Genomic DNA, 27,205 nt, shown 5'->3' on the forward strand with positions numbered 1-27,205 from the left:
CAGGAAACTTGCATGCCAGGACACCAGACACTGGGACACCTGGACACTTGGACACAGGCTGGTCACTTCCTCTCCCTACTGGGCGGAGGTCAGCCGGTCAGAGCTTCCTTCCACCTGCCACCCCAACCCACCCCACCTGTCCCACAGCCTGACATACCACCTGCTCCGGGTGGGAGGCCACGGGCCTTTCTAGGGACCGTTACTGTGCCACCCCCCGCCCCAGACAAGCTGCACGGAGGCCGAGACCCGAGGCTCCGGGCACAGAGCTGGTGTCGGCACAGGGACTGCAAGGTGACGGCACCACCAGAGGCAAACGCAGACCCGTCCCCAGACGCCGGTCCCCAGACTCCCATCCGAGGTTACAGCGGAGCTCAGGCAGAAGCCAGAGTGGCAGACTGGAGGCCCTGCTGCTCTGGGTTCGTTGGAGTTCGTTTTTGTTCTGTTGTGTCTGTGATCAGACAGATCTGAGCGGGTTTGGGGAACTGGGCTGCAAGGTAGGAAACGCTGAAAATGGGAACGTTCGGTCCCAGGCCCAGTGCACATCTCAAAGGCATGGGACAGCTGCCCGAGGGACGCAGGGCACACAGGGAAAGGCCCTGTCACTGCGGAAAGCAACCCAGAGCCAGCCAGACCTCCCAGTCACCCCACTGCTAAGGCACAGGTGACAGCGAGCCCTCCGTGTCCCCACCCCTGTGGTGTCAGGAGCAGGCAGTGGCTTTAGGCCCAGAACCCTGTCTAGAGGAGCTTGTCAGAAGCCAGACACCTTGTATTGTGGCCTCTGAACTTCCCCAGGGGCAGCAGCGGGCAGAGCCAACACCAGGGATGTCACCAAGATCGCAGCAGGGCCACCCTCTCAGTTCACACCGACAGTTGAGGGACAAGGGATGCGTGATTGTCCGTCAGGGGCTTTCAGAAGCACCCGGCCTTGCTGATGACTCCGTTCCGACCCGTACTTTACACTGTCTGTGCTTGCATTGAGACAGAGTTGTGCACACTTGAGCATAAGTAATAGTGATAGCAAAGTCAGATCTGCTGCAAGAAGCAGGTCAGGACAGTGGGGCACTTCAGCCGGGGCCCCGCACGCCCCACCCCGCTTGCTCACTCACTGCTGGCCAACCTCTGAGTTCCATTCCCCTCACCTTTCAATCGGGCCGTGACCTGCGTAATTCACAGCGTGGCTGTGAGAACTGCGTTCGTGCAAACACTATCTACGGTGCCTGGTAAACTAGTGTTTGCTGTGTGTTAACCTCTGTTATCTCGGTCTGGGCGTGCAGCCCATGACAGGCCGGTCCCCGGCAACCTGTCACTGACGGGGAGCTTCTCCTACAGACGAGGGGCCCCGGACCCCTAGGGAGGCACTGACGACACAGGGAGCGAGTGTGAGCTCATTCTGGTGGAGCACAGGGTGTGGCCTTCCAGGGGAGCCCGTGCACAGCTCTGAGGGCCACGTACTGCCTGCAGCTGAGCCCCGGGAGTGTGCCAGGTCCCCATGTGCCCGCCCACGAACTTGACTCACTCCCTCTCAAGAAAGGACCCAGCAGAAGACCACAGCGAACTCCAGGGGTGGGGTGACATCAAACACAGCACAGGGCCCTAAGTCAGCTTCTTTTAAGAAATAAAAATTCTTCCCACTGAGCCATGAGGGTGTGAACATGATGATGCAAAATGGCTTTTTTCAAGAGTGACAGTGAGCTCCGGAGAGGCTGTTGGAAGAGGCGGCAGGCCCCCGCTCATGTGGCCTCCGTAGCAGAACTAGGATCTTGCCATAGAAACTACAAAACTACAGATTTCGGGAGTTTTCATAGAACTTTCTGTCTAGAGCTCCAAACGATGGCCTGGTTTACATCACAGGAGCGTGTCCTGCACCCCTGGAGAGGGGGCAGTCAGTGACCCCGGTGCCACGCCAGGTCACAACATCACAAGGACAAGACTGAATCCCCCACAGGGCTTCGGACACGGGGCGTTTCGCTGTGGCTTCTGCTGCTGCCGTCGTCAGTGCAGGCCAGGCACCATTTAACACGTCAACATGCATTACATTCTCTGCTGAAACGTGTGCCTGTCCGCCCGTGACGGAGTGGTCGCCGGGCTCCAAGCACAAGGGCTCTGCGCAGCTGCAGACGCCTGGCCGAACACACGCGGGGACCAGCAAACATCGGGAGGTGATGTTTCAGGTCAGTTCGGATTTTCCTCTTCAGTCACTTTCCTTCCTCTGCTCAGCACCCGTCAAGGGGGCAGCTGAACTTGTTCAGGGGGCACGTGGGGGCTTCGGTCTGGCCCTGAAGGCGGCCCCCGGAGAGACACCACTGCTGCATGCTGTTGGGCTCCTGCGCTGTGGACTCTGGAAGCATGTGGACTGTCACAGGTGTGACTGTCACAGGTGTGCCTCACAGGTCCATGAACCTGGAGTGTCCCTCTCCTCTCTCGAGGCATCGTGACCGTGGTAAACCACACAGAGGAGTGACAGCCACATAACAGAAGCTCAGGCCACGTGAAGGAGCCACAGCCTGACCAAGGGACCTTCCATCCTGCCTGGTCCCCTCCTCCCTCCGCCTGTGCTCCTTCCTCACCCGAGTGGCAGGATGTGTTGTGAAATAAAACCTGACAAGGTGCCGCTCTCAGGCCTGCCCCCTCCACCATCCCCACAGCCCTCAGGGTACACTGAGGCTGACACAAGTCAAATAGGCTCCATCAGCATTAGGTTCAAGTTCAGATCCGCTGGAGAGAAGGAGCAGCACATTGAATTACCAAGTGTGGTCAGGGACGTACTAGCTCGGGACATTTACTGTAACACAGCGAACATTCCATACAGCTCGGGGAATCCGGCTCCAGCACACAGGGCTGTGCGTCCCGAGGTGCTGGGCAGGGCTGCTGGGGCCAGAAGGTTCTAGTCAAGGGGCCAGGGTGTCCCTAGCCACCAGCCTCTGACGAGCAAGGGCGTGGACGCCGTGGGTGTGCCCACGGGTCCTCCCTGTAGGCAACGCTGACTTTACTCCCAGCCTGCTCGTGGTTAGCGCAGGTGCAGGGGGTGGCTGCACTTCTCCACTTTGGTGGCAAGTGTCTGTCATGTACCCACCCCTGGCGGCAAGCAGGGGTGTCCCAGTTAACACAATTTCTTTAAGCAGAGCTCTGAAGACAGAGCCATGAGTACAGTCACCAAGGCACGGCACAGTGAGGGGTGGCCCGGAACATCCTTCGCTGCGGCAGAAAGAATCCCAGCACTTACACATCAACACGCCAGGCGGCAGACTCCTTCCCATGGCCCCCGAGGGTGTGACCGTCCCAGGCCGCTGTAGGCCGGGGAGCCGCTGCAGGAGGCCTGGCTCGGCCTCAGGGTTGTCAGCCCTGCGACCCGACGCAGCCTTTCTGGAGAGCCGCAGCTCCCCGCCGAGTGCCCACCCCTGAAATCCCACTGAACAGTTAGTAACCCACCTGGGGAAGCTGAGCATGTGTCTCAGCCGTTCTGCTGGCACACAGCGGAGCAAGACACCCACATCGCTGCCCTCGAACTTGGTGTCTCCTAGCAACAGGGCCTGGGGCATCTGCTGAGCAACTTCCTGCAGCCCGTGCGCCTCCAGGACACACAGACGCCTCTTACCTTCCCCGCAAATGACAGCACGTGACCAAGGAGCACAGTGGTGTTTTAAAAACTCTGTATTCAATTATTCACACTGAAGGGTAGCCATTAAAATTATGAACATCTCTAAATATATTTCATGTATCGTACATATATATACTTTGTATGTATAGTTACATATGGACAAGACTCCTCGCTGCTCCTAAGCATGTGAATGCAACAAAGGCAGGCTCCGCAACACCATGCCCGTGTAGGCGTACATACCGGCTGCTTGGGTGACGATTTATTTACAACTCGCCTTAGGTTATAATAAATGGTTATCGTTCTATCATACAGACGTGATGGGAAAGGGCTCTTTTAAATACAAAGACTACAAATGGATACATGAAAAATTACACACATGTACAGTATGTATAATTTATAAATGCAGAGTTAAGACCTCTTCAAGTTATTGCACTTGTGCATTTTACAAAGATTTTTGTTACACGTATAAAATATTTTTTGAAATTTGCTCACTCATCAACTACAATGCAGTTGGATATGGTTCACTTGAAATTCTGCCTCCTTCCAAAACAGAGCCCATGGGCACTTGGAGTACAGGCCCTCTACCTAGAAGCCGGGGTGCGGGCACTGCGGTCTGGAGCCGGGGACCCCGCCCCACGGGGGCGGTGTGGCTCGGCGGAGAGGCGGCGGCCCACAGGCTCTCCGGGGCCCGAGCCCGACAGGCACACACGTTCCTGCGGACCTGTGAAGAAAGTCGCCTTTTCTTCTCAGAAGGAGTCAAAATGCTGCATTTCTATGCATTTCAGTAATGGGTTTCACAGTGTCTGGAGGGAGCGTATTATCTCAGACGGGGCACGGGGTGGGTCTGGTAACAGGTGGGGGCGTCGCACAGCCCGGCCTTCTGCAGATAAACCTGCTGTCCCTTCAGCCAGTGTGTTGACCGGACGCACAGAGTGGCAAACGCACATGCAGCTGCGGGGGGCACCGGCCCCACACGTCACGACACGGGCCGGCTATGACGACAACAGGGCTGTGCTGCCCGCCCCAGCACGGCCTTCTGGGTGGGCTGGAGCCCCGGATCGCACACGTTTAAAACGTCCATTATGTCACCAGCAACACGAAGCGTCCGCTCTAACTTCTGTAGACAGGCCGCACCTCCCACACAGGAGCCGAACACTGGCCCGGGCGCCCGACCCCGCCCCTGCCCCCTGCCGAGTGTGGGCAGGGCGGGCTGGGCCTGCAGGCGGGCAGGCACCCCGCTCTGCCCCCACCCCCACAGGAAAGCACAGCCCCAGGGAGGAAGCAGCTTAGCATCCGGGCGGAGAGAGCGATGCTGCTGCAGATTTTCAACGTGTTTCTCTTCGTTCCACCTTTGATGGTTTAGAACCACAACAGGACTGGTTCTGGTCACTGTTTTTATCATCGCAGAAATGCATCCAATGCTTCAAACAAGCAAAACATCCAGTTAAAAAAAGACAGAAAACAAGAAATGTACTTACTGGACAGCACTAACTCATGAAAACTTAGGGTGCGTTTTTAAAGAAACCGGCAAAATGAGTGTCAGGATAAATAGTTAGCAAATGTAACGGCACGACTGCCCCGCACTGCGGATGAGCCCGGGTGAGACGCCTGCCGCACGCTCGGCTGATCGCACCTCGAAGCGACTCGAAGCTCAGACTCTACTTGCAGTAGGAGGGGTGTGCTCGTGTGACCAGCTCGATGTCTTTAAAGAATTAAACCCTAAATCAGCAAAGTGCAGAAAGCAATGCGTGTCAGAAATGTATAAAGATAGAAGCGCTTTTCAAAACCATGCACAGGTGCCCAGAGCCCGACACAGCCACGTCGTCGCCAGTCTCCGCTCTGGGACAGACAGAACCAGACCGGGCCGCTCACCGGTGCCAGTCACAGCGGCCAAGGGGGGCAAATCGGACCACAGATAGGAACCTGTTGGGGGACTGAGGTCCCGGTCATGCAACTCGGTGACTTTAGCCAAGGATGGGTCCCTTTCAACGCCTTCAATTAAGAAAGGCAAAATAAGAAATAGATGAGGAAAGACGAAAAATTACAGTATTTAAAATAAAGGCACAGGCAGGCCTGGTGAGTAATTTAGTCCTATTTAAAGTTCAAACCTTAACTGCAAGTTCAAAGGCCAGAACGTAACACCGAAAACTATGTTTATTGTCAAAAGCCTAGGTAGTGGAATACATGCACGGCCAGACCGCGTCGTGTACAAACATGTCCAGCGTGCCTGAACATTCCGAAGAGGCGGAATCCACTGAGACTGCACAAAGTTTTTAAAAACCTAAGAATCATGCTAAAAGAGGAAACCTACACTAAACGAGTCTCATTTCGAGGGAGTTCTGTTCTGTGGCTGTGAACAGTCACCTCGCGTAGCCTCGTCTGCTAGAGGACAGTCAGAGAGGAGGGGAGACAGGGGCCTCGCACACGCCCCTTAGAGACAGCTGTTGCTGGGGTACGGGCCCCATCCCTGCCCTGGGAGAAGGGCCTCCCCTGACACACACTTTCCAAACCCACTGCACTTCTTTAAAGTTGCCGCGGTCAGCCATGTAAGAAGAGGCTAGCATTTTTCAAATGTTGTTTCCACTGCTCAAGATCCGTGTTCCGTGTTGTCGCCATGCATTTCCAAGAACATTTCTAGTTAGAAAATAGATTCATTATCTCTGAAAAAATAACAGAATAACTGCATTTGGTAATAGAAACTGTGTCCATTATAAATCAGCAAAACCAATGAAACTGTGCAGAAGTCAAGCCTTCTACCAACACTCACAGACGGCTGCCAAGTTTAGACTGAACAGGAGAATTTAGCTCAACAGAAAATACCAGCTTCACAAGCAACACATCACAACTTCGGGGAGTAAAGCCCATCCACCCTTTTAAGAAAAGATCCAGGGAGAAGAATGAACACCACTATCAGGTTTGCCTGCTAAACACATCTGCCGAAGTAACAGAACAACGCTCCTAACCGCACGTTTTTCTCCCAGCAGATGACTGACTACGCATCACTAAATTACCCTGGGAGCACTCATTCTGGACCAGCCTGTGACCCGTAAGTGAATGTGACACCTGGTGAAAGCAGCAGGAACAGTCAGCACTAGAACCCAGTCCTCGGCTCAGACTTCTCTGCCCCAACAGCGTCTCACAGGAAGCCCACCGACCGGGGAGTCCACCCCCACTGCCGGGAGACTGGGCAGAGGTCCGGGCTCCGCAGCCGGCCGTATCAAAGTCCGGGAGAGCCCTGCAGCCACCCGGTGGAGCGGGAACCTTCAAAGCAGGACCATCGCTGGACCCCGAGCCGAGCCCCGTGTCCAGAAGCAGGGCTCACGCACACGCTCCTCTGCAGTCAGCAGCCCTTGTGACCGGACGTCCTGACGGACGTCCCACCCCCTCGCCAACGCCGTCTCCGAGCTAACTAGCTGGCCAAACTCGCCTGGGACTGAATTGAATTTGCTGGGGAAGTTTCATAAATTCGGATGCCGAAAAGCATGACATTTTTAAAAACTCAATCCTGCGAAAAGACTAACATGGAAGAGCGCCGCCCAGTCAGTGTTGGATCAGAAACCTATCACGTTTTCAACAGGAAAAATCACTGCTTCTGAGGAACGTGGCTGGTTTTTATTTTTCAGAGATGGGTTTGCTTCTCTCTCACACATGTATTTGTGTGTCTGTATACGTGTATCTACATGCACACGTGCACAGCTACACACACTTGTGTACCTAGCCGGAGCCGTGTTTGCTTCGTTCAACCTCCAGTGTAACCACCACCGCAGTAGGGGCTGAGTGGAGGGGAGGCGGCAACTTTCAGAAGCCCGTAAGGAACCCGAACACACAGTTTTAATTTCAAAAAAAAAGAGCAACATTTATGTATAGCTCTTTGCTGCAACATAAACAAACCCTGTTGTAGAAACAATTGATTTATATTTGCAAAAAAACAAGCTGTATGAACACTGTGTACCGTACTGTGTGTAGAGGAATATTTTCAAATTTATTTCATTGAAAGTATCCTTCCAGTCTCCTGCCACGTGAAGAGTGGGTTTGCTGTGGGTTAGCCTGTCACACTCGGAGGCTATCAGCCGATTCCTTCAGGTCAGGACTAATTGCAGGTTCCAAGTTCGGAGGTCGCTGTGCCGTCCCGGGGAAGATCTCTGTGGCGTTGACCGCACCAGAGTCGCACTCCTCGGCTTGCAGTCTCCGCAGTAAAGGGCCCACACTATTACTGCCTTTGCACACGCTCCCTAAACGTTCACACTGTGGAGCGACATTAGCCAAAAAAGATGCAGGAGAAACCCCCCAAACGAAAGGTGTCTGTGCAGACACAGGTGCTGAGCGGAGCGGAGCACACACTCAGCTCTGGTCGCTGCCCCGGCCCTCTCCTCCCCGTCGTGCGCCCAGAGCGGCGCGGGAAGACTGAGCAGCAGGGGAGGGGCCGGGGAGATGCTGCAGCAGGCGGAGGAAAAATTCCAGAAGACACAGTTGATGGTTTGAGTGCAGGGGAAATGATGCTGAAGAAATAATTTGCTGAATAAACCCTTCACTCTGAATGTGACTCTAAACTTCTGCAATGACACCAAGTGAAAATATAGAGAAATCATTATTCGAAATTCATTTTTATCTCTAAGACTTGTCCATTAAAAAAATCATATGCCTTGCTTTTATTTTGTTCTTTATGCAAAATGACTAGTGAATTTGCCAAGACTGCAATGAAAGATTTTTTAAAAATATTCTTTGACATCCTCTGAGTCGATACAAGGACCTCTGCAGTCAACCCGGTGCGAGCCGGCAGCTCTTCCCAGGGGCGGGAGCCTGCTGCCTGCCCGCGGCTTTCAGCCCACCCCCGAGCCCCTGGGTACACGCGGAGGGCCCGTGGCAGGCCCCGCCTTCCAGTCCGTCCAGCCTGGAAGCAGGAACCCAGCCCCCATCGCCGCAGGTGCCTGCTACAACTCACTGACACACAAGCAGACCACACAGGAGTGTCCACAACAGCGATGTGTAAAAATCCCTATTTATGACCAACTACATCGAAGCAACACCAGTGCTGAGGCCAAGGTACAGCGTCGTCATAGTACCATTCACACCCTCCCTAGAGAGACGCAGGGGGAAGGACCCCGGCCGCCTTCTGTCTGTCCCCTCGAGGCCTGGGCGGTATCAGTCACCAGAAGAGGCAGGCTTGCAAGGCCAGCGCAGGCCCTGGACACAGCTTTCTGGCCCCGGGGCTCTGCCTGGCCACTGTCTGGGGTGCGACACCGACGAGATGCGCGGGAAGTCCTCTTGGGGCAGATTCACTGCGTGTGACCTTCTGGGCGAGGTTGGCATCCCCGTTTCTGGGTGTAGGTTCCCCCACAAAAATAAAAGTCAGAGAAGTCAAAGAAGCAGGACGAGCAGCTGCAGGCAGCGCGGCTCGGCGTCAGTCGTCAATCTTGACAGGCAGTGTCTCCGAGGGGCCGGGGGCTGCAGGCTGGGAGGTCAGCCACACTGCGCTCTCCTCCCCTCGGATCACCTTCTCCCACTGGCTGAGGTTGTTCCTAGGAGACAAGATGCAGTGACAGTTGCTGCTGAGACGCAGTTTCCGGACCACGTTCCAACGAGGAGCCGCCCCGCCCTGCGGTTCAGCTCAGCCCTGGGCCTGCAGCCCTGCCCTGCCTCTGACCCTCGCCAGCCGACTGGGCCTGGCAGCCTTCCCTAGCTGTCCTGGGGACACCAGAGCTCCACATCCCAGGAGAGCTTCAGACGCCAAGACCCGGGGGCCCCTGCTCCCCGACGGCAAGGGCGGAAGGCGGGCTCCAGAGAGGTCACTCTGAACTGGCCAGAAGGAGTACCAAGCAGTGTGCCGCCATCGGGTTACTGCCAGGCCGGGGTCAGCAGGTCGGCAGCTGAGCTCCATGGGGTATCCCTGCCACATGACACCTGAGGCCTCACAGTAGACTGTGTCCCATACAAAAGGCCACCGTGAGCTGCGCCCAGTGTGGACTCCCGAGTCTCCCTGGCTCTGGGCACTCCAGCCTCGGTGCGGCCGAGTCTCCCTGAGCTCCCTGCCCTTCTCTCCCCATGCCTGCGTGGCCCACGTGGAGCCTCGTGGCCGCTTCGGCCAAGTGCCAGCCACCCAGAGGACCCGTCTTGCCCTGACCGTGGTGACAGAGAACAGGCCGACAGATGAAGGGGCCAGGTTTGCGGGGCTGGGAGAGAAAGGCGAAGGGGGTAAGCAAGCAAAACAAACAAAGAAGCAAAGCCCCCCGCAGATACAGACAACAGAATGGCGAAGGGCAGAGAGAGGGGCCTGGGACAGGTGGGAGACGGGGAGGGGACAAGGGGGGCGTGAGGAGACGAGGCTCAGAGCAGTGAGCACACAGCACCATGCGCAGAGGTGTCACAGAGTCGCACCCGTGCAACCTGTATGATTTTGGGGGCAGTGCCAGCGAATTCAGTACAGATGTAAATGAAAGATGGCGGCTGGTCACGGAGAACTCGGCAGCGGGGACAGGAAGCAGACGGCTCCTGTGCCCGACAGGCAGCAACCCCGTCAGAGAGAAAGGTGGCCCCAGTCAAGGACCCTGTCCTGTCCAATCCTAGGCTGGGCTCCCCTCCTAAGCAGCAGTCTGGACAGATGTCACTGTCCCATCTTTTCACACACAGTATGGGGGTGGGGAGGGGGGAGGGGGCATCGCCCATTCATCTTCCCAAAAAGGCTTGGTCCTTTCTGGTGACTGAAGGACTCCGCATTCCTGACACAGACACGAGGCCTGGGCACATGCACAGCTGTGAGATGACAGCACGGAGGTGAGGCACAGACACGCACCATGGGGCCCCGTCCCCCCCCCCCGCCCCCCCCACGGCCGTACCTGCAGGCGCGCAGCAGGGGCTCTGTGGGCGGGAAGATCCGCATGAGGGTGGAGTAGCAGGGGATGGCCACCGCGTTGTAGAAGCCCAGCTGCGCGGACACCGGCAAGAGACAAGGCAGTTAGTACCCGAGCCCCACCGCACACCCCGGCGTGCCCTGCTCCCTGGCCCGACCGTACAGCCAAGGGTTGAGCTCTGCCACGGGGTACTGGGACTCCAGACCACCCCCGCAGAATGCGTGTCAAAATGCATCACACACACCCTACAAGTGGGACACGGAAAAATTTAAAACATGTGGAAAAAGGTGCTGTAAACCCCCGGGGCAACACTCAAGGAGATCTACTCATAGGTGAGTCAGATTATGACGCAGGTGCTGCTCTCGTCTCGGGTCAAGTTCGGATTCCCCCACAGATGTGCCCAAGCCAAGCCACTGCGCCTGCACACAGACGACCTGGTAATGAGGCACCGCAGAGGGCTGTCCCTCGTGCTTGGCACCCTGCCAGCTCCAGTGCCTGGCCTGGCCTCCTGAGATTGCACTGCCCCTCCTGCCCTTGCTCGGCCCCACACCACACCCCACCGCCTTGTCACACGTCCCTCCACAGTCCCGTCCCACAGTTTCTCAGCTGAGGCACTTTTAGAACACAGGTGAAGGAGCATTTTTACTAGGAATTCTGGGCCACCGGCCAGTAGACGATGCTAACTCTGACTGGCCTGCAGAAGGACAGAGGTACTAATAAAAGTCCTGCCAGGCTCCAGGCCATCCGACTGTTGAGCCAAAGTAACCGCCCAGCGGTTGACAAACATGGACAAGATATCACTGGCCCCCTGGGGGAGGTGACCTCCAAGCCACAGCTTACCAACACTTAAAAAAAATGAACTTCAATGAAATGTGCAAAGGATCTAGCAGGGTCAAATCCCCTCAGTTCCTGTCTGCGTTCTCCTGCTGCCGGCTCGGCCAGCCTAGTGATCGAGGGAGAATCGTGTCTGTGCTTCTGTCTTTAACTTTATGGCTCACGCGACACTCGCCTGCTTTAATGCAGGGTGTCCAACCTTGTGGCGTCTCTGGGCCACATTGGAAGAGGAGGAGTCGTCTTGGGCCACACATTAAATACACTGCAACACGTAATCACAAAAAAGAAAAACCTCATAATGTTCTAAGTAAATTCACGGTTTTGTGAGGGGTGGCACGCATTGCCATCCTGAGCCGCATGCGGCCCAGGAGCCGCAGGTTGGACACCCCTGTTCACAGACCTCCTGGAGCAGAAGATGCCGAGTAAAAGGATGTATCTTGGAAAGTGGAGTATTTTATTATTATAGCAAAGAAAAATTTCATAGTAACCACAATTTAGAATACAGTTGATAAAATATTGGCTGATCACAGAAGTGGTTTCTTTCAAACTCTGTCACACTGTGAATGAACCTGTCATTTTGGAAAAGCAAATGCTTCTCGTAATTAAGTGACACCAGGACACAGCCCGACCCTGGCCATCATTTTTGGCCACCTGTGCGTCCTCCTCTCAGGGTGGCTTCTGAGCGATCCAGAAGGGAGACAGGGTCAGGTCGCTGCCTTAGGTTGTGTCACGTGAGAAACTCCAGGTAAATAAATCAAGCGAGTAGGAAGGGATGAAACAGTGAGCAGAGAGAGAACCGGCGAGCAGGACACCGTCTCAGGGTGGGGAAGCCTCCCACCGTGGGGCAGGCCCGCAGACCAGGCGCCCGGCAGGAGGGTCTCACTGCCCACTGCACTTACAGGAAAGCGCCCTTGCCCACGGTGGGAAGCAACTGAACTCGGAGTGTGCGTGCTGCCTGCACACCCCGCACGCCGGGCTGACACAGTCAGACGCACGGGTCAGGGACACGGCGCCGCTGCGCACTGAAGCCACAGCCAGGCCAGGGCGCGGGGGATCGCACGCAGCCCTCGCCACGCCAGCACCTTCTGCACACAAATGTCTGTCCTGACAGTTACCGAACTTAAATAAAGTAGGAAAATTGGAGAGCTTATTCAAAACCTGGTAGTTTTGAATAAGTAGTAGACAATTGGTAGTTTAAAAAGACCGTCATCTTGAGAAGTGTATTATACCATACATATACATGTGGGAAATCAAAAAGTCCCAAGAACTCTCCAAACATAAAAAATCAACATAAATTACGCATTTTTATGTGTATTACCTGGAGAGGGAATAACTGTCAATTCCCGAGGAGACAAACTAAGCACGTACCAAGACACTACGCACTATCGGCTGGGAAAGGCAGAGCCATCGAAATCCATGGTGCTCTCCCCTCGCCAAAATCTGTGCACATTCAGTGACAAAATGTTTTCTGCCTAAACTATCAACCTCGTCCATCCCCTCAATATCAAGTCAAAAAGGCACGCCTGCGCACTGCTACTCCATCTGAGGGGGAACAGGATGCCAGGGTTTCCGGGGGCCTCAGCTCTGTCCCCCAACTGCCTGCCCTCTGGCAACACCACGGCCACACCCTCAGCTTCTGAGATCAGCTGGCAGCCTCGGGGACAAAACCAAAGGCCGGGGATACCAGCTGGGAACGAACTCCCTGTCGGAGCCCATGCGCCCGTCACCGTCAGTGAGTCGCGAGAGCGCCCGAGCACGGAAGGCCACTGCAGCCCGTGGCAGGCACGGCCATGGGGCCATTTCGGCTGCTGCTCACCCCCCCGGGAGAGGACTCCCTGGGGTCTCCACACTCCCTGCTGGGCCTCGGCCAGCCCGGGCACCGCACACAGAACTCAGGGTGGGGCCTGCTCGTTTTTCAGGTGGGACTGAGGACCTCCTTGCGGCTCGCTTCATACCTGGCCTTGGGGGACTTCGTCCTTCTTGTCCCTGTCCATCATGGGGATAGGCTGGATCCCCAGCTTCTTCATCTCGTCGCCCTGCAAAAGGCGGGGACAGTCATGTGTTCTTGGCTTAGCCACAGTGACACAGTTGGGGCACCCAGGGGTTCTTCCCTTTATCTACAAACTTTCTGTGAGTTTTGGTAACTGACACACAGAAAGCCCCAACAATGATAACGTGTCATTCCTTGGTTTTCTGCCCCAAGTCCCCACACTGAACGCCCAGAAACGCAGCTGAACCTCTGGGTCCCGCGTGCCGGAGTGAGAAGTCACAGAGAGGAAACATAGTGAATAAATGGTGAAGAGAAACAAGAACAGAACGTGAACGACTTCAAGGCCTTTCCACCTTGTTTTTAAACGACTCCCGAGCGTTGACCTGGGTGCAGCCAGGCGCTGGGGGAACACCGACCCGGACTGCGCCAGTGAAGGTGCGGTGGTAACCGTCCACACATCACCGTCAGGGGTGGTGCTACGGGTACCCACTGGAGAGTTACTGCGCTGCAGGCTCTGGGCTGAGTGACCTGCGTGCCCTCTGTCCTCCTCGTCTCATGAAACGCTCTGCACTCAGCCAGCCTTTCAATGTGCAGGGGCTGAGGTTCCAGCGGGTTAATTTGAATGGCAGAAGTCAACTCCGCTTAGTCGCCATTCAGAAAGTAAATTAAGGAGTAAAACACACACTTCTGGGCATTCAGAGAACTCCACCAGGAAAAGGCGTTCAGAAACAGGTCATTTACATGTCAGGAGTGTCACCAGTTGGCTGTGAACTGACTGGCTGCTCTGGAGACACAGCCTGCGGCACATGACAGCGACGTTCTCACGTTCCTAACTGCAGGCGTGTGCAGAGGTGACACGTGGGTCCCTTGGACACTCAGTGCCTATGCCAAAGGAGACGGGTGGCAGTGACCTTTGAGTGAGGACGAGACCCACTGCTAGACCAGGGAAAGGGCTGCACTGTCGCTCGGTGGAGCTGTCCCTGGCTCTTCCCGGTGAGCCCAGAGAGCTCACACTTGCGTGGGAGTCCGGGCCAGCAACGGGCAGCCTCGCTTTTTATCTGTGTGAACGCTAAACTCATCACTGCAGCATGGACTGAAGTTTCTGAAACACCTTGGAACGTGGGCAACACCCAGTTACCACGTCACCGACACGTTTATGCTCTTTCCCCATTTCTCCATGTTAACTCACAAAGAAACCAAGGACGTACCTCAGCCCAGAATTCTGCATATATGTCGTTCGCCGTCAACTTTGTCACTGGCCACAGCTTCGTCACAGAACAAAGGTCGCAGGCAGTCATCATCAAGCCAATGACACGGTCCCTAGAACAGAGGAACACAGACCTGGTCAGCGCCTGCTCGTCACACTGAGGCCCTGCAGGACCAGCAGGAGGCAGTGACGTGGGCACCGCCTCTGACGGGCCAGTCCTGTGACAGCAGGCAGATGCCCTGGGGACACTCAGCAGCCCGACTGTGAGCAGAGCACTCAGCGCTTCGTGATGAGGTGGCTTCTGAAGCACTCTGTGGTTCAAAAGAAGAACGTTTATTTCTGGATTTGGGCTTCTAAAGTAACAAGTGTTATCTGTTTGTTCAACAGGTAAATGCACTTAAACAGAAACAGTAACATGAAAAAAGCTCTTATTCTGTTTACAAATAATTATTTCACGACTTAGAAATTATTCAAACTCATTCAATCTATATTTACAAAAAATATTCTAGTACTCTTTATCTCATAAATATTTCATGCCTCATAAATCTATGAAACAAAAACGAACGTCAGTAACTAACTGGACTCTACGAATCACCTGGGACCCACTTTCCTGCCGGGCACAGCTCCACAGGGGGGGGTCAGGGTTGGAAAGACAACGAGCGAGTCACCGTTTAGACTTCACTGTGAGCACTACTTCGACAGAACAACTGAGCAGTGCTTAGTTCACTATTCGCCAGCAAGTAAAATAAATTTACAGTAAATACTTCTAATAAAAAACACCACATTTTTACTCTTTAATGACAAATTAGTTAAAACTTTCCCAGTTCTAAGTTGTTTGAAGTATTTTTCAAGTATTTCATGTTGTGTCCTTCCTTTGATGTGCACTTAAGTCTAAATTAAGAAAAGTCTTTGGAAGAAGTGGGGCCAAGGAAGGTCTTTGAAGGGCAGAGGTTTCCCTGGGATTCAGTCGAAATAAAATAATAAACGTAACTCGTATCTCTGGGCGTTGCTCTGAGCACAACAAAGTAAATGAAAGGTGCAGGTCGTCTCCGCAGATATGGTGAGACATTTCAACAGTTATAGTAAGTAAACAGCATGATCACAGTTAACAATTACATAGTTAGTATTCGGATGGCTTAAGGAGTCCCAAGAGCTGGTCAAGCTTATACAAAAAAATAAATTCAATTCAGGCCTGCCTGGTGTAGCTCAGTGGATTGAGCACAGGCCTATGAACCAAACAATCGTGGTTCGATTCCCAGTCAGGGCCCATGCCTGGGTTGCAGGCCAGTTCCCAGCAGGGGACACGCGCGAGAGGGAACTGTACATCGATGTTTCTCTCCCTCTCTCCTTCCCTTCCCGTCTAAAGATAAATAAATAAAATCTTGAAAAAAAAATAAATTCAATTCAGTGGAAAAATGAATTATTAATTAAGTGGTATTGATTCAACACATCTGGAAGAAACAGTTATATTAATAAAACTACAACCCCCCAAAATTAAGCTCTAAAATAAGAATTAAGACTATATAAATACACAAAGAAAAGTTTAACTACTGGTCATATAACCTGAAAATAAATAGGAAATGAGATTTGATAAAAACGACAGACGTGGCCTCATGAAATTAAATTTATTTGTATTCAAAAGAAAATCTGGACAAGGGGAGCAAAAGAAAAAATAAACAGGATGGCATCGAACTGGAAAGTTTCTGCACAGCAAACCATCAACAAAATAAAAAGACAATTCACAAAATGGGGGAATATACTCTCTGATACCTCTGATAAGGGGTTAATACTCAAAATTGATAAAGAACTTATAAACTCATCACCAAAAAACAAACATCCAATTAAAAATGGGCAAAGGACCCAACAGACCCTCCCCAAAGAGGACATGCAGACGCCAACAGACGTATGAAAAGATGCTCAATGTCACTAATCATCACAGAGATGCAAATTAAAACCACAAGAAGACACCACTGCACACCTGTCGGAATGGCCACCATCAGTAAATCAACAAACCACAGTGGCAGTGGGGGTGCAGAAAAAGGGGGCCTCGTGCACCGTGGGTGGGATGGCAAACTGGGGCGGGAACCCTGGAAGGCGGTGCGGGGTACCCCAAAAATGAAAAATGGATTTGCTTTTCCATCCAGCAATCCCACTTCTGGAAATATATCCAAAGGAACCCAAAACACTCGTTTGAAAGAACATAAGCACGCCTGTGCTCACTGCAGTGTTATCTACAATGGCCAAGATACAGAAGGACCCCAAGTGCCCATCAGTAGGTAAGTGGATAAAACAACTATGGGACATTTACACAGTGGAACACTACTTGGCCATTAAAAAGAAGAAAATTTCACCCTTTGCAACCACACAGATGGGCCTGGAGAACATTATACTAAGTGAAATAAGCCAGTCAGAGAGAGACAACACCATATGATTTCGCTCATACGTGGAAGATAATGAACAAACTGCACTGAGACTCACAGATGGAGAGAGAGCAGGATGACAGCTGGGGGGGGTAGGGTGGAAGAATTGAGCACAAAGGAGAACGGGCTCATGGACACAGACAACAGTGTGGGGCTGCGGGGGGTATGGAGTACAAGGGGACTAAATCGTAATGGAAAATACAATAAAAATAAGAATAAAAAACATAACAAGAAAAAAAGAAAGAAAATCTGAATACATTCTGTTGGCCAAAAAGTTCATTTGGTTGATTCTGTAACATGGCTCTAGTAATGTTTCCTAGTCTTTAATTCATTTGAAGCAATTCAGTTAGATTGTATTGTGACAGCTGTCCTATCAGCATGCGTTTTTTAAAAAACTTACCAAAATTGCTAGAGTTTTGGGCAGCCCTTTTAATACTGAAGATGGAAGGAAACATGCAGCATTTCTGCATGTTGTGCTTTATTGTTTCAAGAAAGGTAAAAATGCAACTGAAACACACAAAAAGTATTTGTGCCACGTGTAGAGAAGGCGCTGCGACCGACCGAACGTCTCCGCGGTGGTTTGTGAGGTTTCCTGCTGGAGGATCCTCGCTGGACGGTGCTCCCCGGTCGGGTGGACCAGCTGGAGTCGACAGCGATCAGATTGAAACGTTCCCCGAGAACAATCAGCGTCCCACCACGTGGGAGAGAGCCGACACACTCAGACTGTCCAAGTCTATAAAGCCGTTGGTGAAAATGAAAAATGTGCCTCTTATTTTTACAGAACAAACTAAATGGACTTTTTGGCCAACCCAGTACTTTTTGAAAAATTACTTTAAAAAAATGATTGTAATGTATAACAAATTTTAATCCTTAACAAAATATACATTGCCAACCGATTTATAAAGAAGTAAACACCTCCACAAAAATAAGGAAAAGCTACGAGGAGGCGAACACACGGAAGTAGGAGCAGCAGTCTGTGAGCACAAAAGACCCGTGTGGGGAGCTGCCCGTGACCGGCACCATCAACGGGACGGCTCTCACCCGCGTGGGAAGATGAGGGCCTACACTGTCCTTCTGGAAAATGCAGTGTGTGTCCATGTCTAGCAACATGTGTGTGTGCTGTGTATTTTTTAAAGGACCAGTAGGTAAGACTACCTAGGCAAGAGTTAGTTCAGCACTATTTATAATGCAAAGATCTTCGTAGAACTGTGCATCATATATGACAAATTTAAATAAATCTTTACATAGTTCAGAGTTACAGAACTCTGAAAAAAGAAACGTACTTGGCAAAATCACATTTTTAAAAAAAAGTGTGAGATGAAAAGTGTGTCCGCATACACATACACGTGCACACGTGTTTCCTATGCACACACAGAGCCCAGTGCCCCCCGGGCACTGAAGGACCTGACCCCCTGGTGCTGGCTCCGTGTCCCCGAGACAGAGCTTTGACGCCACACGGCTCTCTGCTTGGTTCTGACCACACAGGGTTCTGATTCTCCGAGGCTCAGAACTGAACACGTATTTGTAAGACCAATTAAGTGCAATTGCAGCTCCGTGCAGCAATCGCGTGAGCTCAGCTGGTACACTGTGGAGCCTGGGAGGCCTGGGCCAACATGTGGCAAAGCTTGTCGGGGGTTCCCCTCTGAAAGCACGCCTCCCGTGTGCCCCACATAGGGCCTAATTCATATTCCAAATCCCCTCCCAATACACTGTCAGAGATCTTGTTAAATAAAAATACCCAAAGTCAATAAAAAGTGCACATAAAATAATATACACACATATATAATTTACACTTTGACTTTCCAATATAAATTTATGCCATGTTACATTTCCGTTTTTATATACACATTTACTCCAGACCACACTTCCTGGGCTTCTAACCTCCTCCAGATCCCCGTTACCTGTGTGACTGGTTATTAAGGTTCAGCGAGCCGGTCTGGTACATCTCCTCCAGCTGCTTCCGGTTCCCGAAGTAGAGCGCGAGGTCCGTGGCGATGATGGCTTTGCGGATGATCTCAAGCACCTGTTCGTACTCGCTGGAGCTCAGGGTGGAGAAGATGTTGTGCCCTTCCAGCTGGGGGAGAAACACAGGGAGACCAGCAATGACGCGCACCGGCTTGGACCCTAGCACATTTTCCTTCCCTGGAAAACGAGAGTCAGTCGGTGGCATCTGGCCCACAAATGACAGGTCTGGGGGAACCAAGAGCAGTCTGAAGTGACGAACGGAACTCACGTTTGGGCCCCTCTCCGAGCTACAACCATGAGGCTGTCCTTTCAGTGAACTATCCAAACCACAGTAACAGCGTTTGCTACCACGAAATCTTAGTGATTTAACTCTGTTCCTAGTTTGGGGACATTTCTAATAAGGAACTAAAGGACTATAAAATGTAAAATACTTCAGTAAAGACTTTCCTTCCTAAGTCAAAAGTGGTGGTAATCTTTACATCACACTGAAGACTACTGGACTTGGAGAGCCATCCTGACCCCTGGCCACTCGGACACACCTAATGGAGAGCTGCACTACTGCCTCCTCGTCCGCAAAGGAACCCCCCTGCCCCCCCGCTGCCACGGTCCCAGAACACAGTGCGCCGCCTCGGCACCTGAGACACCCTCCCCACGGGCCAGGACTTCGACACACACCGCTCCCCAAGCAGGGAGACCCCCTCTGTCCCCAGGGAGCCCGACTCAGCGGACACGCCTCCCAACAAGCCTGGAAGGGAGCCTTTTAAAAACTCTTCACAGCAATTCCTCCGAGAATGTGAGTTTTTTATTTGTAACTGACACAAAAATGGGTTTTTGCAGAAAGGTTGAGATGATTAAGATACGTTAAATCTGTGAGCTCATCAGTCACTTTTAGTCACACTTCATTGCCAGCCATCGCTGCCCAGCCCACAGCTGACTTTAACTGTGCTCACTTGTCGTGAGCTCATGCCTACGGGCCGACAAAATACACTGAAACCACCCCCTACTTAGTTATCAGAGTGCACTTCTTTGCACACCTGGACACCTCGTAACACAGCCCGCCCCCTACTGCTGCCGGGAAGCTGCGGTGCGCCATCTGTGCCCGTCCGTCCCAATCCTCCTGCGCAGCTCGCTCTGCTGTGTCCGGATGTTTCCATGACCCCTCGACAGAGCAGCAGACAGAGTTGGTCGGGCTGGCTCCACTCCCTCCCGGCACTTGAAGTCCACACAGCCCTTCCCAACGCACGGTCTCTCTCCCAAATCACAACACGCAGACACCTGTCCAACATCCATCGGAAGCGGAGAGTTTGCTGAAACACCTGCGAGCTGCCTCGCTGACTGGAGGGGACTGGAGGGGAACTGCGGGGACTGCACGTCCTGGTCACCATAGTCATTTTAGGGCGGCGACCGCACCCCTGCAGCGACGTTCACCAGGACAGCAGGCCGCTGCAGGGGGGAGCTCGGCCAGGCAGGACCCAGCTAACTGCTCAGAGTGCGCGTGCGAGGCACTGGGCAGAGCTGTGCGTGTGGAGTCCGGTTCGTCAGAGTGGGGGCGGGGCGGGGTGGGGGCAGTCAGGCATGGCAGGACGGCGGGCACATCTCCCTAGCGTGGGATCTGTTACGCTGCGGCACACGCTTTCCTGTTCATCCTTCTTCCTGTACAAACAGCCCAGCATGAGCGTGAGGCCACGGTAGGATACGCTGACATGACTTTCTGTATCTATTTACAAAAAGCACGTTTTACATACGTGTGCGTACACACACACACATACACCCACACAATCCTCCTAGAGTGCTGAAATTTCTAGGTACGGAGGTACGTTTGCGTCCGTCCATCCATCCATATACACGTCATTAAAAAAAGAGGAAGAGCTGGTGTCCGGGGGCTGCTTTGGGGGACAGAACCCACTCATGGGGGCAGACAGCTCCCTGCCTACAGGGTGTGACCTGAAGACAAACCGTCTGCATCTCCCATGCCTGTCGCTCCCACCCGCAGGTCCTCAGACAGCGCCTCACGTCTGTCCCTCCTCGCCCAGATCCTCAGGCCTGCGCAGGCCCACTGGGCAGAGCTGGCAGTGAGTGACAGGCACGGGAGGAGAAGCCGCTGGGGTGGGGAGGGAGCCCCGGGTGACATGAGCAAGAACAGCTCGCTCAGGGACACCTGGTGGTGCTGGTTACTGCCCAAACATTCCCAGCCCTTCCCGCCGACACAGGACCTGAAGGCCTGGGAGGGTCCCTCTCCCCACGCAGAGGACGGACAGCCAGAGGAAGACAGAGGGCCACCATCCCCAAGCCAAACAGACGCCTTGCTAACAGCCGTCTGTGAGAGGGCCCAGGCCCTCTAGGGTGGCGGTTGCCTTGCTCAGGTGAGCGTGAGGGAAGAGGCTGAACGTGAAGGAGAGACATAGGTATTGCAGAGAAGTGACATGTGTCCTTGCCTAGATCAATCACCAAGAACATCCTAAATGCAATAAAATGAAATTTAAAAACACAGAAAAATTTAAAGGACTTCAGGAGGCACTTCAAACCCTGAATCTGCCTCACTTTCAAGACCATCATTCAATACACCCTGGCTCAAGACCAGGGACCCACGTGGATGGAACTCACGACACGAGCCACCTATGCCTTGGAGCATCATGTCCCTAAACACCAAATGCAACTGCCAGACACACTCCAGCTCGCCGTGAAGGGGTCCCGGCCTGAACCCACAGAGATGGAGCGACAACCGAGCGTCCACAGCCTGGGCGCGCCGGCCCGGCTGCCCACCTGCAGGATGGACACCGTCTGGGAGAAGTGGTGCTGCTCCATGGTGGACGTGGAGTAGAGGGCGGCCAGCGGGTGGTCGAACTTCTGCAGGTAGCTGTTACTGAAGCCCCTGTGGTCCAGGTCATGGCACAGACACGCGATCAGCAGCCCTTTGCGCTGGAGAAACAGGGCGGTACACAGACACTCAAAACCAAGAAGGGAGACACGGGGGCCACTGTTTACTGCGCCTGTGCACTGACCCACACCCTCCAGGCGGCAACACCCTTCTGGGCTCTGGCGTTCCAAGTAATCTAACTTCAGTTAGGCTCATAGCGGTTCTGCTTGTGAACTTGAGAGCCAAGTTACTCCTGTGTTTCCCCCCTCAACTCTGGGAGTTAGTGTAGGTGGTATCACACAAAAGCAAATGTTCTAATTTACAGATAAATGGAGCTGCATGAGGAGAGGGCAGTACCAGTCCTTTGTTAGAAGTGTATTCATTGCTACATTCTAGCAATGCTATTGTTACTGAAAATTATGACTACAACAAGAAAATCATACAGCGTGTGCCAAATGGCTACAGGGCACAGCGGGAGGCAGGCCGGCCCATGGCAGCCACCAAGGGCCACAGGTGCTCGGGGAGGTGAAGGCTGAACAGGGAAGCAGGGGGCTCTGGGAGAGGAGGGCCAGGTGGGGGAGCAGTCAGAGTGCATGGCTGTAGGTAAACGTCCCCTGAGAGTCCAGAGGGCCAGGAAGGTGGCCCGGGCACAGCAAGGAGAGGACAGAGAAAGACAGAGGAGGGGAGGTTGAGGATCGCATAGGCCTTCTACTCTGCCTGAGTCAGGGAACACGGACAGCAATTTGTGTACCAAGAGATGACAGCTCTCTTCTCTACATGAGCAGATGCCCTCTGATGCCAGTTTTACAAGGCAGGGAGAGGGGATCTGGTGACGGCTTTCCCAGCTTCACTGGGACCGGGTGCGAAGAGGGCCAGGCTTGGCTGGGCAGAGGGGCCCTGGCCCCCGGCACATGGCGGGGCCCAAGCACACGAGGCCGTCCCGGAACCTCCCCACCCCGAGACCAGAATGCCCAGTGTGGAGCCGTCTCCAGGGGTAAAAGACCAGAAATCATCAGTGGGACTCCACAGGGCCCCTGCCCACCCTGCAGAGGAGTGCAGGCCCTGCTGGGGCTCGGACTGGAGTCAGCACTCTGGGGCGGCCCATCGCCAGGCCGTGTCTGCTCATCCAGGGCCCGGGGCCCATGGAAAAAGTGCACTTTGGTACATCCCTTCAGAAGACTTAATGAGGCAGAAAGGCCACAGAAACCACTCTTTCCTTGGGGGTTATTTTAGTGAAGGTGGAATCTGGGTATCTACACTTCTTAAACAAAATACTACGATAAATGCTCGGGAACAGCACTCTACACCACGCGCTTCTACCAATTCACCGAGCCCGATCTGTCCTGGAACATGGCACCCGTCCGCACCATACACGTGCTCCAGACGCGGGTGCGAAGCCCGCCAGGTCGCTGGGCTGGGGACACACGCACCTCCAGGTCGGTGAAGAGCCCACCGTTGCTCTGGAGGATGGCGTACATGCAGTGTGCCACGGTCACCGCGTGCTTCCAGTTGTGGTACGGGACGCGCCGGTAGTTCTTCTTCACTGACATGATGAAGCGACACAGCTTCTCCAGCTCAAAGCTGTGGGGAAGAGACATGGGACAGACGCTGGACGGGAGTCAGCGCAGCGCAGCCAGGAGCCCGCGCCTGGACCCCTCCCCACGGACCGCGCGGGTCTCCAGGGAACCCGGCGCCCCGGAGCCTCCCTCGCCGCTTCCCGGCCAGTTCCAACAGGAAGCCTGCGTGGCTCTGCTGAGAGCGCTCTGCTCCGCCATCCTGCTCAGAGTGCTCCTAACCCGTGTTTTCCAAAGAGCACAGTCAGATGCGCGAACCACAAACATTCTCAGGCCGACCACGAGCATTTTCCTTTCCAAAGGAATCCAGGTTACCCAGGTCTGCAAACTGTCAGCAGCCAATGACTATATCCCGACACAATCCATGACAGAAGTGACATTCCTGTTACACAGTGTGGTTACTGTATTTTATTTTATATTACCGTGTACTTATACTCCTTTAAGAGGTTAGCAACTTTCTCAATGGACTTTAAAGCAGCTTAACACAAAAGCCCATCAATACTAAACAGGGCTCTTTGAAACACCAAAGAAATGATCATTCAAAAAACGTTCAAACACATGTAACCTGTATTTTCCCCACTGGAAGTGTTCAAGTGTCCTTAAAACTCCAAGGCGTGTCATTCTGAGCGTTGCACATGGCCGGCCCTTCGAGGGCCACCTAGGACCTCACTGAAGCCAGTCACTCTGCACACAGCCTTTAATCAGCGACTGATAAAAGTCACTGACAGATGTGAAGGAGAATGCAGACATCGGCAGGAGGATAAACTTTCCCTCTAGAGGAACGGAGAGCCCTGTTAGCCACCTAAGGGCTGATGGCGCAAAGGAGCAGAGAGCCGCCCCCGAGCACCGGCCAGGGCAGGCAGGAAGGGCAGTCACCAGAGACGGCACCAGCCCTCTCGGATGGGGGGACTCGCTTCCTCCACACAGTCAACACAGCGGGCAACGATGCGGAGTGATGACCCCCTGTCAGTGAAACGGCCTCAGTGCATCCAGCCTCTACTGGAAGGGTGGCCTGGCTGGCTGGTGGCCGGGAGCCGAGGGGCAGCCGGGCTCTCAGGGAAACAAGGGAGAGGCTGGGGCTTGGCCCGACAGGTGTGCCAGCCTTGGTAACTGGAAGTGTTTAGAGAAAGTCACCCACACGGCACATTTTAGTGACCGAGCACAAAAGCAGCAAGGCCTGCAGGGAAGGGAGGGAGAGGTCGCACTGCTCCCCAGTCTAAAAGGGCGTCTGCAGGCCGCTCCTACCAGGATGCCCCGCAGGAGCGGTGGATCATGTAGACGAAGATGCCAGGCCACATGTTTTCGAAAGGGCCGATGTCGAAGTGGAACCTGAAAGGGAATGGAAAGGCGGCTCAGCTCGTGCCTGAACACGGTCAGCGTGAACACAGTAACGAGGAAGGAGAGCGATGTGACTTCCTGTCCATCTGGAGAGAACTGGAAAAGCTCGGGAGCCCAGCCATCTCGGCCGAGCGCTCTTGTGTACGAAGGAAACCCTGCACATTCCCTCAGCAACTCAGTTCAACGGTGGCTTAATGGCCATCACTTAATTTTCTATGAAACCATCCGTCAACAAAGGATGTTGTGGCTACTACCATAGCAACAAAAAATACAAAAACATTATAAGGAATAATAATACACATACATGACACAACCTTTAAATACGAGGAGGAAACCTTATCAAATTTTTTGGGGGGTGAAAATCATTCTACCTCCTATCTAAATCCCGAGAAAACATCACAGAGAAGCCTCCGGGCTCTCTGTGATAGACTGTCCTTAGTGTTTCCATGTCCTGACCCTGAGGCTTTGCCTGCCTGGGCGTCCAGGGCAGTGAGACGGCCTCAGTCTGATGGCCTCCTCGTTCAGCTTGACCACACTGTCTTCCCAACTCTAAGGCCAGTATCAGCCCTGGGGCACTTTTGAAAATCTTCTATGCAGTTGAATAGTGTTGGCATTTAGTTACAGTGGATGTACAGGTTATCACAGGTCCTACCACCAGGAGTTACATGATTCACATGGTTAGAAAACAGAGCATAAAAGCTGAAGTAACACTAACTTCTCAAATTTAATCTGCAAATTTAAATTTATACAGAAGTGTAAACTTTTAGATCTCTGATACTAACTGCCATTTAAATATTAGATATTACATAGTGTAAAGTGTACAAAAGACTAACGAAGAAAGCAACCATTCAGGCTAACTCATTTAAAAATTGCGCTCAGATTGTTTTTTAAGATGATGAGGTCTGGACAAGTTGTAGCCTAAGATTCGGAATGCCCTCGGAAGGGGAACCAGCACAGCGAACCCACACAGGGAACGCGGCGCCGGGGCCCCAATTCTAGGCCCCTCCCCTGTTCGTTGGGGCGGCCGCCCGACTGCGCGCGTGCGGACACTCACAGCTCGACCTCCTTGCAGAGCCGCCCCGGCAGCGTGAAGTGCATGAGGCCCTGCCACTCCTCCGAGGTGCAGATGCTGTGGTAGGACAGCTTCTCCATGGTGACCCGGTAGATGCACTCCGAGTGGCGGATCCGGTGGTACATCTGGGCAGCAGACGCCGGAAAGAAAGCACATGTCACTGAGGCTCAGCATTCGGTGTGAAAGCAGACGTGCGATCAAAACTGCCGTTCCTGCCCATTTCTGTGCACACTGCCCATGGGATACAAACTGCCAACCCCGCTTTAAAAGAACCCTGTAGCACATGTCTCTTTACCAGACACTCTGCCTGGCAGGCGGCGAGACTGCTGGGGGCCGCCCGGCTGCGGGAACTGGGGGAGTGCCGCTCTGCAGTTCACCGGCGGCCTGTCCAGCCGGGTGTTCTGTTAGGGCAGCCTGGACGGGTGCGGACGGAGACCAGTGCGTCAGGAGGCAAGCCGTTTTCCTCTCCTTTCATTAAGTTTTATAAAAATGCATTAATTTTAGCCTTCTTTTAAAGTATTTAATTTGATTCTCAGGGATCTCAAAGTCCTCTAGTCCAAAAAGTCTCTAAAAGATCTGCTTGTGAAGTCTTTGTGGGCAAAGAGTTCTGGAGATGCGGCCCAATAAATGCGCGTCCCTTCAGCAACCGTGGGCACACGCACCGTGCTGACATGCGGTTTACAGTAGAAAACACGCACTAAAATAGAAACTCACAGAAATATGTATTTTTATGTTTTACTTGATGAGACCTTTTATTACTGAAAAATTATGTATTTTAAAGTAAAAACATGGTAAAGAAATGTATGTTATCAGCTGTCAAGCTGTTTAATACTTTGTGAAATGGTGATATTCATGTCCACTTCGGTTTAACTTATTTCAGTGCTTTGATTTTCAGCTGTAATATTTGAGAAAGCTGTGTTAAGAAGTGCATGGAACCAAATGGAATAAGAGGTGGTCCTGGCTGTTCGTAAACATCCACTTACAGTTTTGTTCTCTAACAGGTAATATTTTGGTTGAAATTAAGATACATTTCTATTTTCACTAATGTCACCCAGTTAATACTGAAAACTTATTAGCTGAATTTTTTTAAGCGGGAGTGGGCAAAAGTAGGTTTACAGTTGGCAGTATGCAAAACAGAACTTACTCTTGTACTATTATTTATTAAGTATTGTAGTATTTTCCCATACGAACAATAGTAAACCTGCTTTTGCCAACCACTGTACTATCAAACAGGTTCAAAACAATGAGACAACTTGCAAATGTCTGTTGTAGACCACTCTGCCTGGCTCTAGGAATTGTATCTCGACCCCTTGTGGCTAAGGGCGAGGGATAACCTTTGGAGTGCCAGCTGCAGGAGACAAAGCCTGTCTCTGGTAACAAATGCTGCCTCAATTTCCTCTCCCTGCCCCCAAAGCTTGGTCGGAAATCAATGACGGGTAAGACCCCTCACAGCGGGGGGAAACCTAAGCCAGACTCCATCACTTGGGAGGCCTTCATGGAAG

General features: G+C 52.9%; 1 protein-coding gene across 1 annotated transcript in view; it reads right to left on the reverse strand.

The window, feature by feature from the left end:
• Nucleotides 1-7,437: 7,437 nt before the first annotated feature.
• The window catches only part of PDE10A (phosphodiesterase 10A), a 170,580-nt gene continuing 150,812 nt past the window's right edge, over nucleotides 7,438-27,205 (reverse strand). The window contains exons 14-22 of the mRNA XM_037060516.1: nucleotides 25,686-25,828; nucleotides 24,539-24,622; nucleotides 23,150-23,300; nucleotides 21,626-21,781; nucleotides 18,799-18,971; nucleotides 14,479-14,590; nucleotides 13,236-13,316; nucleotides 10,432-10,520; nucleotides 7,438-9,117 (exon numbers count right to left, since the gene is read on the reverse strand). Coding sequence (XP_036916411.1) covers nucleotides 9,000-9,117; nucleotides 10,432-10,520; nucleotides 13,236-13,316; nucleotides 14,479-14,590; nucleotides 18,799-18,971; nucleotides 21,626-21,781; nucleotides 23,150-23,300; nucleotides 24,539-24,622; nucleotides 25,686-25,828 — 1,107 coding nt within the window. The 3' untranslated portion in view covers nucleotides 7,438-8,999. The remainder of the gene's footprint in view (nucleotides 9,118-10,431; nucleotides 10,521-13,235; nucleotides 13,317-14,478; nucleotides 14,591-18,798; nucleotides 18,972-21,625; nucleotides 21,782-23,149; nucleotides 23,301-24,538; nucleotides 24,623-25,685; nucleotides 25,829-27,205) is intronic.

Source organism: Sturnira hondurensis, unplaced genomic scaffold, assembly GCF_014824575.4.
Source record: "Sturnira hondurensis isolate 20B ecotype Veracruz unplaced genomic scaffold, ASM1482457v3 Scaffold0000167, whole genome shotgun sequence".
Lineage (NCBI taxonomy): Eukaryota > Metazoa > Chordata > Mammalia > Chiroptera > Phyllostomidae > Sturnira > Sturnira hondurensis.